The sequence below is a fragment of the Mauremys mutica genome, chromosome 3, assembly GCF_020497125.1.
Source record: "Mauremys mutica isolate MM-2020 ecotype Southern chromosome 3, ASM2049712v1, whole genome shotgun sequence".
In the NCBI taxonomy this organism is placed as follows: Eukaryota; Metazoa; Chordata; order Testudines; family Geoemydidae; genus Mauremys; species Mauremys mutica.
This window is the reverse complement of record NC_059074.1, coordinates 120,096,223-120,111,933: the sequence shown is the minus strand read 5'-3', so window position 1 is coordinate 120,111,933 and position 15,711 is coordinate 120,096,223. Positions and strand designations below refer to the sequence as shown.

The following is a 15,711-nucleotide window of genomic DNA, read 5'->3' as shown; positions in this document are numbered from 1 at the left end:
CTATCCTCTTAAAAAAAACCCACCCTGGATTTAGAAAGAGTGTTGAGCCTCGTTGGCATTTCCTCAGTATTATAAAAGTAGCCCTCGCAAGGAGGGGCAGTTTAATTATACTGTGTAGCCAAGTGTCTGATTTAGTAGCAAATGCATCTACTAGGACACGGCTGCCCAAGACCTGAGTTTGAGTCTAGAAACAGCAACATGTTATTGAATCTGTGCATAAAAGTATATAAAAAGGCAGCTGGATTAAAAGCATTTGGTGAAACCTCAACCCAGACAAGACCCAGTGATGCCGGTAAATAGGAGTATCAGAGGGGTAGCCGTGTTAGTCTGGTTCTGTAGAAGCAGCAAAGAATCCTGTGGCACCTTATAGACTAACAGACGTTTTGCAGCATGAGCTTTCGTGGGTGAATACCCACTTCTTCGGATGCAAGTTCTTCACCCACGAAAGCTCATGCTGCAAAACGTCTGTTAGTCTATAAGGTGCCACAGGATTCTTCGGTAAATAGGAGGAAATGCTTTAAAGGACTAGCTGTAGCACACTTCCCCACCAACACTGAAGGCACACAACCTCTGTTTGTCAAAGTGGTTCAAAGCCTCAACGTTCTGTTAACTTCACTGAATTTGGAAGAGAATTCTCAGATACATAGATGAACATGATATGTTTGGGAAGAGTCAACATGGCTTTGGAAAAGGGAAATCATACCTCACCAATCTATTAGAATGATCCGAGGGAGTCAACAAGCATATGGACAAGGGTGATCCAGCGGATATAGCGTACTTGGACTTTCAGAAAGCCTTTGACAAGGTCACTCACCAAAAGCTGTTAAGCAAAGTAAGCAGTCATGGGATAATGCATCAATAACTGGTTAAAAGATAGGAAACAAAGGAAAGGAATAAATGGTCTGTTTTCACAATGAAGAGAGGTAACTAGCAGGGTCTCCCAAGAATCTGTACTGGGCCTTTGCTATTCAACATATTCATAAGTGGAAAAAGGGATAAACAGTGAAGTGGCAAAGTTTGCAGATGATACAAAATTACTCAAGATAGTTAACTCCAAAACTGAGTTACACAGACTGTCAGTTACAAATGGATCTCACTAAAATGGGTGACTGGGCAGGCAAATGGCAGACGAAATTCAGTGTTGATAAGTGTAAAGTAATGCACATTGGAAAAAACAATCCCAACTATACATACAAAATGATATGGTCTAAATTAGCTGTTACCACTCAAGAAAGATCTTGGAGTCATCATGGATCGTTCTCTGAAAATATCTGCTCAATGTGCAGTGGCAGTCAAAAAAGCTAACAGAATGTTAAGAACCATCAGGAAAGGGATAGATAATAAAATAGACAATATCACAATGCCACCTATAACTCCTTGGTATGCCCACACTTTGAATTCTGTGTGCAGTTCTGGTTGCCCATCTCCAAAAAGTTAATTAGAATTGGAAAAGGTATAGCAAAGAGCAACAAAAATTATTGGGGGTATGGAACAGAGATTAAGAAGACTTGGACTGTTCATCTTAGAAGAGAGACAACTAAGTGGTGGATATGATAGAGGTCTATACAATTATGAATGCTGTGGAGATAGTGTTATTTACCCCTTCACATAACACAAGAAATAGGGGTCACCCAATGAAATTAATAGGCATCAGGTTTAAAACAAACAAAAGGACGTATTTTTTCATGCAACACACGGTCAAGGGGATGTTGTGGATGCCAAAAGTACAATTGGGTTAAAAAAATAATTAGATAAGTTCATGGAGGATAGGTCCATCAATGGCTAAGATGGTCAGGGAGACAACCCCATACTCTGGGTGTCCCTACACCTCTGACTGCTAGAAGCTGGGACTGGACAATAGAGGATGGATCACTCGATAATTACCCTATTTTGTTCATTCCCTCTGAAACGTCTGGCACTGGCCACTATTGGAAGACAGGATACCAGGCTAGATAGATCATTGATCTGACCCAGTATGGCCATTCTTATGCTCTTATGGATGACCAGATAGTAACAATGTCTAAAAATGTCTTCTTTCACCTCCAACTCAGTAGGAAACTTTACCTTTTCCCCTTAGACCAGGCACTGGCCATAGTAATCCACACATTTGTCCTATGCATATATGTATGAGCTCCAGCTGGTACAGGATGAGGTCTGCCCACCTTCTCCATGGTTTGGGTGACTGTGAATCCATAAGCCTGTGCTCTGCTGGTTTCTAGTTTGCTCCTGCTGCCAGTTTAAGGCCTTGGTGCTAATCTTCAAAGTTATGGACAAAGTTCCAGCTCCGTTAGAGATTGCATCTACAACTACCATAGCATTTATGCTTCACTAGGACAATCCAGCTCTCAGAGCCCAGCTGAAGGACATGAAAACCAGGGACAAAGCATTGTTAATCAAGGGATACCAGCTTTGGATGAACTTCCAAAGGAGATCAGGCAAGTCCAGAGTCTACTCACCTTTAGGAAACATTGCAAAACCTTCCTATTTGATAAAGCTTTCCCAGCATAATGAGAACAACATGTACAGGATCAATTGCTTGCCACAAAAATAAAAGACCCTATACCCCAAGCAGGGCTTTCACAACTTGAATGGTGATGAGCCAGAGACTCCATGAGTCCACTAGGGTCCACTTCACGTTGCTAATGTATTTGGCATGGAAGGTGTTCCAACACTGCAATGATGGGCACAAGGATAAAACTGTTAGTAACTGTCACCGTAACTTTATGAATAGCGGATCTCGTTATTCAGAATGGAAGGATTGAGAGAAAGATTACGAACTACTCTACATTCAAAGAGTTACCTCCTTGAAATTTGGGCAGCTAAGCAAAGGTTTTGTGGATGGGGTGTCCAGATGAAGGCAACAGACTGGTGGAACAAACTCTCCAAGGACCTACCGAACCTAACAAAGTCACCATCTTCTGCTCCCCAAGCAGGTGCACTTCTTTGACCTGCCTTCTTTAACAAACACAGAACAACATGTACATTAAAAAACAAAACCAAAAACCCTTCCAAAACAAAACCCTACACTACACACCATTCACCCCTGGGGAGAGGATGAGAGAAAGAACTAACCACACATAACATTCACGTTGTATAATGCATGAGACAAAGGCACTCATACTATAGTGATGAGGGTGGTATAAGACCCTATATAAAATAGAACAGAACATACAACCTGCTATTGCATTTTATGGGGTGAACTCTCTGCTGTGGTCCAACTTCTGCTGAGTGCAGTAGAGCAGGGGAAGTGATAGGTGGCCAGTTATGACCCTCTAATTCTCTGCCCCAAGTTAGAGGAGAGTAGAAGCTGCTCTACCATGCCCCAAATGGCTTTGGTCCTCTAGGGGATCATTCATCAGCTGAGAATTGCTTGAGAGCAGGGCACTCTGGCCAGTCTTTCTCCCCATACTTCCAATACAACCCTGACTGCCCACTAAGCTAGGGGCTGCAGAGAGGCAATGATCGAGTTTTCTCTGCCTCCACTTGGGACTCTCTGACTCCAGGTGTATCTCCATCAGATGACTGAAGGGAGCAGATTGGGGCAGAAAGCCCGCCCCATGTGTTTGAATGATCTGAAATCACATTTCACAAGTGCTGCAGTCTATGAATATGCAAACTATAGCACCCTTTGGTTGCGGGGGTAGCGGACTACCCATCCACAGACAGGGGGCCAGATTCTCAGCTAGGGAAACTGAACATAGTTCCTTTGAATTCAATAGTGCTATGCCCTTTTACACCAGCTGGGGATATGGCCCATGATGTGGATGTACATCATACAGATTTAATACAAGAGAAAATCTATATTGTTATGGAACATCCCCCCCAAGTAACCCTATGTGAAATCCTGGGCAAGTTTGCACTCACATACACTTCCTGCCTTAATACAAACTGGCACCTTCTATTCTTCCAAGTGTGCGTTTGGGGCATCATGCAGCTTGATCTTGCATGTCAGACTACCTGGCGCAGACAACCAAAAGGGATGCAATTAAAAAAAATGGAACAATATATCATACGTTTATTAGGGAAAGAAGCTATATTTAAAGATCATATATTTGGCACTGCATTGAAGCAAAACAAAATGTGAAAACAATTCAGTGTTCAATCCCAGCACCACTGTGAAAATAAAAAGCTCTTTCAATAATCACTTTAGTTACTTTTCTCCCCATACATTTACAATAACTACAAAAGCGGCTTATAAGATATTAGTCCTATATGGTATGTAAACTGGAATGAGAGTGACAGATGATCAAGAAGTTGAATTTGTTCCCCAGGTATATTGCCATTTTCCCAGGCCGTCAGAATGCTGGAGTCTTTTTTGACGTGAGCAAAGGCTTATAAGATGTAACAGTGAAACAGTATGGCCACAAAGGCTAAATCCCTTGGGGTCAGAGTAAACTTATGTGCTACATTAAGAGAGAGAGTAATATGGCAGGAGAAATTGCTTCTGATGCATACTGAAATTGTATGTTACTGAGTACTTTCCAAATAAGGTTTGTATTCCTGGCTAAAAATCAGGAGTGCACCTCCCAGACACACCAGCTTTTGCTTCTCCGCCTTTGATGGAAGACATGCTGTGTGGTCTGCCCTTCTGATGTGCTTTAGAGAAAGAATGATGACTTTCACACCTCATTCACATGATGGATCGGAGTCAGAGGAGTTTTGTGCTGCTCAAGCATCCTAGAGGTGTCTGTTTTGTTTAGAAAATAAGTTAAAACTTGTCTGCAAGTCCTGTGTTATCTCACTGTGCCTCCATTCACACAGTGAGACTTAATAACCTCACAAAGAATAAATAATACACAAAGATGATGAAAATGAATCAAACAAAAACTGAACTCAGCCTTTTAAATAGTACTGGACAGAAAGTTTAACTTAAATGTTGACACTCTGATGGTACGGCACCTATGTTGGTTTATAATGCAATTTTAGTATAGGTAAAAAGATTTACTCTCATTAAATATCCAGTCCTTTGGTTTGCTAGGAAGCTGTCACAGACCTTTGCTCACTAATAAGAAGAACAAAGTTCTTTTCATGGTTAATATATTGTGCATAGTAAAATGTTTCATGGACTAAAAATCAGAAGACCTATTAATTAACAGCACCTTTTACATAAAAATCCCAGCCATATTTATCTAGTGAACAAGAAAAACTCAGCTTCTCTATGTAGTACTTTGGACATAGAGTACTGTATTTATATATATATATATAAAAAGTGAATTTACACTGTGACCTGGTGTTTAGTCCAGGAATGGGCAAACCCACCAGAGAAGTTTTAAGTAGAATATATTCCCTTTGGTGAATGTCTAGCAACTTGGCATGATTGTATAGTAAAACTCAGAAGCATGGAACTCCACAAGTTGTAAGTGATGGAGCATTCTATTAATAACAATGAAAAGTGTTTAACATTCCATTAAGCAAGCACAGCATGCTTAGGTCATTCCTGCAGGATATACACAACTTCCAAGTTTTTGTGAACAGTAAAGTTTTAGGTTTCACTGAGCACTGGTTGCGCCCATTACAACCACATCTCCATGCCTTTTAAGACCCAGAGAAGGAAAGTAGGGCACCAAATTCAAATCCTGTCCCAAGCAGAGTGATCAAACAGCACCACAGATTTCAGCTGAGAAAATGTGTACAGTATTTAGTTTGGTTGGGGTCTCTTGAGCAACTGGTCTTAGCTGGTTTCTTTCATGTTTTATTCTTTTCCTAAACAACTAGTCACAGTCTTCCAGTACAAGTCATTTGAAAGGCATGATTGGTGCACTCTCCATACGATCTGCAGGTGAACTGCTACATGGTTACCATTTCCCTGGAATTGGCACGCCACACTCATACCAGCTGACGTAGTAGTAAGGTGTTGTGTAACCAATGCGCCCAAATGACACGGGTTCCTGGCGATACTGGCGATAATACCCTGTTGGTGGAAAAACAGCAGCGGTTCAAGCCAAAGGCAAAGTAACTTGACAAATGACATCTTTGCAGTACAGAATATATGATATATAGTATATAGCACATATAGTAGTTTAGTAGTTACCACAACAAAAACTAAGGCATAGGAGCCACTTGTTAATCCCCAAACTTCATGAGAAGTAGGATTGTTAACCCCGATGCTCTAGCCTGCTTCAGTTTTGAATGATTGCATTCTCCCTACATACATTTCCTCTACAGTTTCAGTTGGATTTACTGTTCTAAATATCTAACTATTGTACTGTTAAGGAGCTTTTGCATTTCATTCCAAAAGGTGTCTGAATTTCAGTAACAGGTGAAGTTATGCCTCTATATAAAATTTGCATCTCAATTCAAGCTCATGAAGCACTTTGGGGTGAAAATGCCATAGAAATGTTAAGAGACTAGGTAGATGAGGTACTATCTTTTATTGGACTACCTTTTGTTTGGGAGGGGGTTCAAACTTTCAAGCTACACAGAGCTCGTCTTCAGAGTTCTGTATAGCTTGAAAGTTTGAACCACCCACCAACAGAAGTTGGTCCAATACAAGATATTACCTCACCACCTTGTGTCCTTCATACCCTGGGACCAACACAGCTACAATCAAACTGCAAATAAAAATAAAAGACATTATTGTATCTTAAAGGGTTCAAGATGGAATTCACAAATATTACTTTTTATAACAAAACAAGGAGGCAAAATTACATGCAGCAAATATAGAGTTAAACCCTACTCTTTTTTTTAAACCGATAGCCCCTTTCCCTCATCTGTATAAAGAATGTGACAGCTCAAAGCATTAAAGACTCTCAACATTCTTTCTGCATATTTTGTACAGTGGAACATCTGAAATGTTGATTCCTGTGCCAGTTGTATAATTTGTGTGTTCTACATCTCTGCTTCTTAGAGATAGTAATGTACAGCTGGATTAACAATCCTTATTTTAAATAGAGAAGTGCAGCATGATTCTATGACATCTACATGTAAGCAAATATTTCAGTTTCTTCATGGGACCCCAACCCTTAAAAAACAACAGCAAACAGGGTAAGATGAAAACCAGTAATGCTGAGTGAATGATTAACAGCAGTCTGTAGACCCAGGCTCTGAGACTCGCTGCTGCAAGTTGTTTTGGGTTTTTTGGCAGTGTAGACACACCCTAAGGGTTTTTTCTATTTTCTGTCTTATTCCAATCATTTATTTGCAGACTCATTCTCTTTGTTTGAACTTTCACAAACTGTTGTGGTTTGCAAATTATTATACCAGGACATCACACGATACAGTCTCTCAAACTGTGGTGTCAATCTGGTTCCTAATAAAAGTGATATAAATGTAGACAGGGAGGCAGAAAACCTCTTAATTTTATATACTGGGTGAAGTGCAATTCCTCAGCTTTCATTTCAGCTTGCCTTTTTTTTTTTTTTACCTTGAATGGTGGGCAAGGCTTCTACATATGACTGAGGCCCTGTTCTTCCATCCATGTGTGAATCCACAAACTGGCAGTGGTCCTCACCTCTCCCCCAGCTATCTCCAATGCCGTAGAATGTATCTGAAAGGTGACATACAAGATTAGAACCGACACATACTGTTGTTTCAAATGGCCTTATCTCAGCCAATGATGTTTTCCTGTTTTCAGGAAAATAAAGATGGGAGAAAATGAAATACTATAGTGATGAGCAGCAATACACCAGTAAATAAAAATATAAGAGGTGAAGAATGCTACATTTGCCAATAGGAATTAAGAGAGAGAGAAAACTTTGTAGTTTCATTAGGAACATTCCCTATGCTTGAATCATAGAATCGTAGAACTGGAAGGGATTTCAAGAAGTCATCTAGTCCAGTTGCCTGCACTCATTGCAGGACTAATTTTATCTATACCATCCCTTGCAGGTGTATGTCTAACCTGCTCTTAAAAATCTCCAATGATGGAGATTCCACAACCTCCCTAGGCAATTTATTCCAAGGCTTAACTACCCTGACAGTTAGGAAGTTTTTCCTAATGTCCAACCTAAACCGCCCTTGCTGCAATTTAAGCCCACTGTTTCTTTCCTTAACGAGAATAATTTTTCTCTTTCCTCCTTGTAACAACCTTTTATGTACTTGAAAATTGTTAGCATGTCCCCTCTCAGTCTTCTCTTCTGCAGACTGAACAAACCCATTTTTTTCAATCTTCCCTCATAGGTCATGTTTTCTAGACCTTTAATCATTTTTGTTGCTTTTCTCTGGACTTTTTCCAGTTTGTCCACATCTTTCCTGAAATGTGGTACCCAGAACTGGCCACAATACTCCAGCTGAGGCCTAATTAGTGTGGAGTAGAGCAGAAGAATTACCTCTCGTCTTGTTTACAACACTCCTGTTATTACGTCCCAGAATTATGTTTGCTTTTTTGCAGCAGTGTTACACTGTTCAATCATATTTAGCTAGTGATCCACTATGACCCCCAGATCCCTTTCCGAAGTACTCCTTCCAAAGCAGTCACTTCCCATTTTGTATGTGAGCAACTGATTGTTCCTTCCTAAATGGAGTACTTTGCATTTGTCCTTATTGAATTTCATCCTATTTACTTCAGTCCATTTCTCCAGTTTGTCCAGATCATTTTGAATTTTAATCCTATCCTCCAAAGCACTTGCAACCCCTCCCAGCTTGGTATCACTCACAAACTTTATAATTGTACTCTTGGTGCCATTATCTAAATCACTGATGAAGAAACTAAACAGAACTGGACCCAGAACTGATCCCCGCAGGATACACTCAATATGCCCTTTCAGTTTGACTGTGAACCACTGATAACTACTCTCTGGGAACAGTTTTCCAACCAGTTACGCACCCACCTTATAGTAGCTCCATCTAGGTTGTATTTCTCTAGTTTGTTTATGAGAAGGTCATGTGAGGCAGTATCAAAAGCCTTACTAAAGTCCCTGGAATAAGTAATTTATCAGAATTACAGTACAGATTATAGCAGAGGAAATTTCAACAAGACCCATTATTTTAATGTGTTATGAGAAAGTAAAAATAGCCCCAGACATCAGTATTGCTAGGTTGACAGCACTCTCAAATTTAAGCCAGAAACTGTGACGATAGGTCTCATATATACAGGAGCTTTACTGTTCTGGTTGTTTGCATATTACTGTCATGGACCAGGATGTAGCCCAGGGATCAGCAACCTTTGGCACGTGGCTGCGGTTTGCCACTCCAGGCCAATGGGGGCTGCGGGAAGCAGTGCCCAGCACATCCCTTGGCCTGTGCTGCTTCCAGCAGCTCCCATTGGCCTGGAGCGGCGAACCGCAGCCAGTGGAAGCCGCGATTGGCTGAACCTGCAGACGTGGCAGTAAACAAACCGGCCCGGCCCACCAGGGTGCTCACTCTGTGCCAAAGTTACCGATCCGTGATGTAGCCAGTCACATCTAGTGGTTAGAGCAGGAGTCAGGAACCAGAGCTAGAATCAGAGTCACGAGTCAAGCCAAGGGTCAGAGCTGGAGCCAGTAGCCAGAGGTGGGGTATAGAAGCAAGGATCTGGAACAAGGCAGGGTGCTATGTTGCAGCCAGGCTAGGATCCACTTAGTTCTCAGACAACTTCCTGTTCCTTCTTCTGGCTTACATAGCATGTCTGAGCCAATTGGAGAGGCTAGATGTCTCCTCCAAATCAGGAGCTTTGTGGGCGGTGTCTCTGGTGAGCTAAGGTCCATCGGCCTACACTCCCTGCTGGTACCAGCAAGCTGTCAGGTGGTGGCTGCAGTCTGCGGACTGCCTGGGACCCGCAGAGATGGGCATGAGACCACAAGTCCTCACAAATACTCATTTATACATGTTCTTTAAACAATACAAATATTTTGCTAAAAACCCCATTAAAACACTTTGAAAAGCCTCGGGGATAACCCCTCTCAACATTCCCTCTCAATACAACCTATTATTATGGCTACAATTATATGACAGCCCTTGTTGAACACCTACATCTTCTGGATTTGCTCAAACAATTGCTGCACTACCACGTATCTAACCTGTTCAGAGTATAAGTCCCCTCTTTTATCCATTCTGTGGTTCTCTATTGTGTAGTCTGCAATTAATCCATATGTGGACTTCCCATCATGATGTCAGAAGTTCTGCATGAGTAATGAGTACAGAACATTTCAGAGAGAGCTGTATTATGATTAGAGAGTACAACTTTGCTTTCACTGTGCAAACTGCTTTAGGTTCCCATTCTTAAGAGCTAAATGCTGCCATATGTATCCAAATTGTGCCATCAGTATAGCCATGTACTCTTTTGATAGGGTCAACAAGTGATGGATACAGTAAGTGAAGGGGTAACAGCACTGTAAGAATAATCCCCAAACATACCTTTCAGGTCATCACTGAGGTAAATCTTGTACCTCAAAGAGTTGCAAAGAACCACTCCCACAAATTTTCGGTACCAAGTGCGTTTCACATACTGCTTTCCACTGCAGTCTGAGTAGGTGGGATCATATTTAAAAGTGAAAGGGATCCAGATGGGCTCACCACCTTGAAAAAACAAAATAAAATAAAAGGAGAAGCCTAGAGGGTCAGTCTTATATTTCAGCATTTTATCAAGATGAATGTCCTGTTACCAGAAGATTCTGTGGCAGGTTAATAAACTACCCTTTTACTTTGAAACAGCTGAGTTCAAAAATCATATTTAAGTCTCGAATGAAATAAAATTGATGTCTTAGTCAAGTCCCTTCCGGACATTTGTCATTAATGTATTATTAAAATGGTGTAAAATACGCTTATATATAGCATATTTATGTGGATCATAGATTTCTAGGCCAGAAGGGACCATTGTGATTACCTAGTGTGATGTCCTATATAACACAGGCCATAGAACTTCCCCAAAATAATTCCTAGAGCAGATCTTCTAGAAAATACATCCAATCTTGATTTAAAAATTGCCAGTGATGGCAAATCCACTATGACTCTCGGTAAATTCCCCTCACTGTTAGGAACATGCACCTTATTTTCAGTTTCAATTTGTTTAGCTTCAACTTCCAGCTACAGATCACATTATACCTTTCTCTGCCAGATTGAAGAGCCCATTATTAAATATTTATTCCCCATGCAGATCATGTCAGAGATGGACAATTCCTATCCAATCATCAAATCCATCCTCTCTGCAAGGACCCCATCTGACAAGATGTATCACAAAAGGGACCATTCAGGTATCATGTTAGCTATCACAGACTTACAGGAGCACTCGCTCTCTGTCTGTTTTAATTCAAACCACAAATGTGAAAAGATAAAATTGAACCACAAAATGTATGTTGAACAGTAAGAGATTCTATTTAACCGTCCCATACCCAATTCATTTTAGTGCACCTAGAATTGGGGTGTGGAGGAGTGGGCATCTTTAAACAATGGATGGGCCTATATACACAATACCACTGACCACTGCTGCAATATTTAGATGCAGTGGGTGTGCCCCCAGTTGCATTCATGCAGCCCCACTGAAGTCAATGAGGTTGTATGGATGTGACTAAGGGCACAGTTGCCCTGGAATATCAGCCTTAGTTCTTATTTCCCTTGATTTTGTCCCCAATTCAGCAAGATACTTAAGCACAGATCTAATTTTAAACCATGAACAGTCTCATTGCCTTCAATTGGATGACTTCTAAACCTAAAATTAAGCATAAGCCTAAGTACCTTGCTGAAATGGAGGCTATATGAGTGTAGGTCAGATCCTAGCGCTATCTGAATGCAGTGTCTTGTGGTTTAACATTACACCCCTCCACCCCCCAAAAAAGTAAGTTTCATCACTAAAGAACAGATGTTGTGGAAAAAAATCTGCAATGGGTAACAGGCTTCAGCATGGAGTAAAATCTGTTGGTGTTGTGTTAAAAAGATGAGATATGAAACCTAGAGGGCGCTCTCTCGCTCTCTCTCGCTCTCTCGTGATGTGTGTGTGTGAGTTCTGGGTGGAAAATTTGGCTTTCACCACAGAAGCTCAAGTTAAATCAAAACAGATTTGACACCAGCAAAAAAATAAATAAAGATCTTTTGCTGAGTCTCAAATGAACTAGTTTCTTCTTCACTATGTTGCAGTGGTTATAAGCTACCACTTAATAATTATGTTGCACATGATCAATATTACAAATAATTGGTTGTTCCTTTTTATTAAATAATGGAATCGACCTTCCTTCTAGAATGTCTTTGTACCAATATGTATGCAAGATAAAATAAGATATAAGCTTACAATGTGAAAATGTTAATTTTCTTTCATGTTATTTCCTAGAGTCCTCTTTGGTTTTTTATTGTGTTATTGGAAACTGTTAAGAATGAGAAGTATGTTTTTTAAAATGTCAATTTGTCTTTCTTCCTTTTTACAAAGCACAAACATAGGGCCCAATCTTGCAAACACTTGCATGTGAGTAACTTTTACACACATGAGTAACCCATTGAACTCAACTGAAATGGACATGAATTCAACTGAATTGACCTTAATGACACTACTTAGGTATGTAAAGTTACTCAAATGTGTGTTTGCAGGATTGGGGCCATAAAACTTCTCTATACAAATAAAGCAGTGAAATGTTCATTTCAAGAACAAAATATCATGAAAAGAATGTGGTTAATGTTAATATTTTTATTCATCAACTTCCTGGCCACCATCAACAGTGCTCAAGAGAATCCTTGCAACAGCTGCTCTGAAGTAGGCCATTTGATTTTCAGAATATAATCAGAATGCCTCTGGAAAATTATCTTCATATTAAAACACCAGACCACTTTTGGAGAATTATCATTCAAGACACAATTATATCCTAGGTTCTTACCACCAGTCACCATAGCTCCACTCCAGATTTGGTTAATAAACTCAGACTTTATTACTTACGAGTAAACCCCTCCTAAGTGAAATCATTTACTGGTCACGTAGAGTTGTCCTCCAAACTTGGTCTCAGTACCAGTATGCTGTTCCCATACAGTCTCCAATGGACTGGTGTCTGGTGTCTTGGGAGTCCATTACTTCCACCTTCATCAAGATCCTGGAACAACCCACCTCTACCCAGCAAGTCTCAACTCAACATAGTAGTTAGAGATGGAAAGGAATGATTAAATAATTCAATCTAGCCTCATGAAAGTGCAGGATATAGTCTCCCAATAAAGGGCATAGCAGGTATAAAACAGATTCTACACTTGATTTTAGCCTAACATAATATACTTCATTTACAATACTTCTTTTAAGAGGTAATTGGCTTCAAAAGCCTGATGAGACTGGAACACAGATTCTTGAGGTGAATCAGGAGTTGGGAATTAACACATACATTTATATCACACTCCTCCCTCAAACTCTAATGGTAAGTAGTGTGTCACAGTGCCTAATTTTTACAATGCCCAGATATGTTTCACAGGTTTTATAGACAATATCAAGAAAATATCAGTAGTGAGACTTACCAGGTGGTCTGACAATAAGCAGTGGATTATCTGTAAGAATGAAACAAACAAAAGAAACAAATATTTTAGTGTTTTCTCTCAAAGACTAGTGTCTCCTAATGTTACAGTGTACTAGCTATCATGCAAGAAAGAAATATCAGCTTCAAAAAAATAATTGTCTCTAGCTGTTTTAAGAACGCTGAAGATATGGGTTTCTGTTTCTTTTCAAAACAAATGGTGTTTAAGTTACACCAGTGTTTTTCACATTTTATGGCATGCACCTGCATTTGGATTATATTTTTTATTCTGATGGATGTTTAAACTGCAACAGGTTTTTTTGTTAAAATTAGTAAAAAAAACAACCCTTTATTCTGTTAGCTTTTAAAAACAGACTTCTTTACTTCAGCCAATCAGAACCAGTTTAATCATGCAATCTTTTAAAGGTATACTGTGTTTTTCTTCTCAATATTCTACCTCATAGATCAGTCAGCACCAGCCATCTATATAGGCAGGTCATTTTGCTAAATCCCTCATTTAGGTGCCTAAGTACCAGTTTTGGGACCACTGTGATGCACATGCCTCCATCCTCCCAACATTTTTGGGAAGTTAAACCCCTCTAGACACCTAAGTTTTCACCCTCAAAGGTTCCTAGGCACCTACATTTCTGCCCCTGGGTATGTGCACTGCTGCCTCCCTCTAGGCATCCAGATGCCTATCTCCTGCCTAAGACTCAGAGTGATGCATGAATTGGGGGAAGATAGCAATCGGGAGCCTAACTTGCCTGCAGGGCCCAACCTGAGTACGCTTAGTGGATTGAGTCCTGCAGGCGAGCACATACAAAAAAAAAAAGCCAGGGGAGGAGAAGACATCCCTCATAACTTTTAGCCTGGTGGTTAGCGCACTCAGTTGGTATGTGGGAAACCCCTGATTCAAGTCCCTCCTCTGCCTGAGGGGGAGAAGGGATCCGCCACCTCTCAGATCCTTACTCTAACCATCGGGCTCCGGGACAGTCTCCTGTGGGGTTCCCTCAGTTTCTCCTGTTGAAACTGTTCCACTCTGGCTAATTAAAAGAGTAATGGGAGCAGAGAGTTGGATCCTGGGTCTCTCACATCCTGGGTGAATGCTCTCCTGGAGAGGGTACAGAGCTGAGAGCCACAAGCACTAATAGGCACCTTCCTGCAGCCCAGACTTAGGCACCTGTATCTCTGTGAGAGGAAGGCTTACCACACACCCCCTCTCACTGGCATTTCCCATTGGCTAGCAGAGGCAACTCCACACTTAGAGTGCTGGTTTTTGTGGATCACAGTCTAAGGTGCCTATCTCTCCCCATTCACTGCATAGAGAGCCTAGGCTCCCAACTCAGTGCTGGTCCTGCAGTTTTTCACGGTGCCTAAAAATTAGCTGTCACAATGCTGAGCATTACCATGCTTACGTCCCTTTGTGCATCTAGGCCTTAGTAGTTAGATAAAACAACAGGAGCAATTCTTTGTATCCATCACTGTGATTTATATTGTTTCTTGAATTGGCCTTTCTTCAGTGTAAGATGCTTGAAGCCAAGGTACATGGTTATCTATTGTTTGGCAAAATTCCAGAGAACTTTCATTATTTGATGAAATAGAAAGTAACCCACTGTTCTCAGTGCATTCTGCAAAGAACTTATGAAAAGTGTGGAGCTCTTTACTGTCCCATTGAAGTTAATGCTAAAAATTCTGCTTAATTTACAGCTGACCATGCAATATGCCTTTAAAATATCTGAATTCATTTCATAAGACCATTTACTTTATTGTGCAGTTTTAGTTTGTTTTGTTTCTATAAACAGAACTTCCATTGATTTTAATGGAAGCTCTGAGGCAGAGACTGGAGGATCAGGTTAAATGGGCACACACAGAAGCAATATATACCCATGTTGTTGTAGGGCCAAAACCGGTGACCCTTGAAGCCAATGGACATTTTGCTCAAATAAACTCTGCAGAGTTTGACCCCTTGTTAGTCAATAGTATGACTGGCCTGCAGCTCAGTAGAAGAAATAAAAGTGGATAAAAATAGCCCATTGAGTATACTATTTTTATAGAGTATCTTATCCTCCAACATTCTATTAGCACTAAGAAATTGGAGCAGACTTCATCAAAGAAAGAAAAGAGAACTGAAATTTGCCTGTCGGGTGGAACAATTGTTTCTTATATCCCTCCCAGAAATGAGTACTTCCAGCCCTTCAGCTGTTCACAATTAGAAAGCTAGTTTATTAAGTGTCTGGACAACCTATCAAAGATGTATTTAACTTCGTATTGCCTCCACACCACTGAGTATGAGCTATCTTTTCTATTTTAAATTTAACTTTCCATTCCTTCTAAAGTTTCATTAAAACTTCCCACTGCTTCAGTGACATGAAAGAGTAGA

The 15,711-nt window shown here is 40.5% G+C and overlaps 1 protein-coding gene across 1 annotated transcript in view; it reads right to left on the bottom strand.

Moving 5' to 3' along the window:
• Positions 1-4,003: 4,003 nt before the first annotated feature.
• FNDC1 (fibronectin type III domain containing 1) overlaps positions 4,004-15,711 on the bottom strand; it is a 106,354-nt gene continuing 94,646 nt past the window's right edge. Inside the window, exons 17-20 of the mRNA XM_045010310.1 lie at positions 13,336-13,365; positions 10,273-10,434; positions 7,364-7,486; positions 4,004-5,911 (exon numbers count right to left, since the gene is read on the bottom strand). Of these exons, the coding sequence (XP_044866245.1) occupies positions 5,796-5,911; positions 7,364-7,486; positions 10,273-10,434; positions 13,336-13,365 (431 nt within the window). The 3' untranslated portion in view covers positions 4,004-5,795. The remainder of the gene's footprint in view (positions 5,912-7,363; positions 7,487-10,272; positions 10,435-13,335; positions 13,366-15,711) is intronic.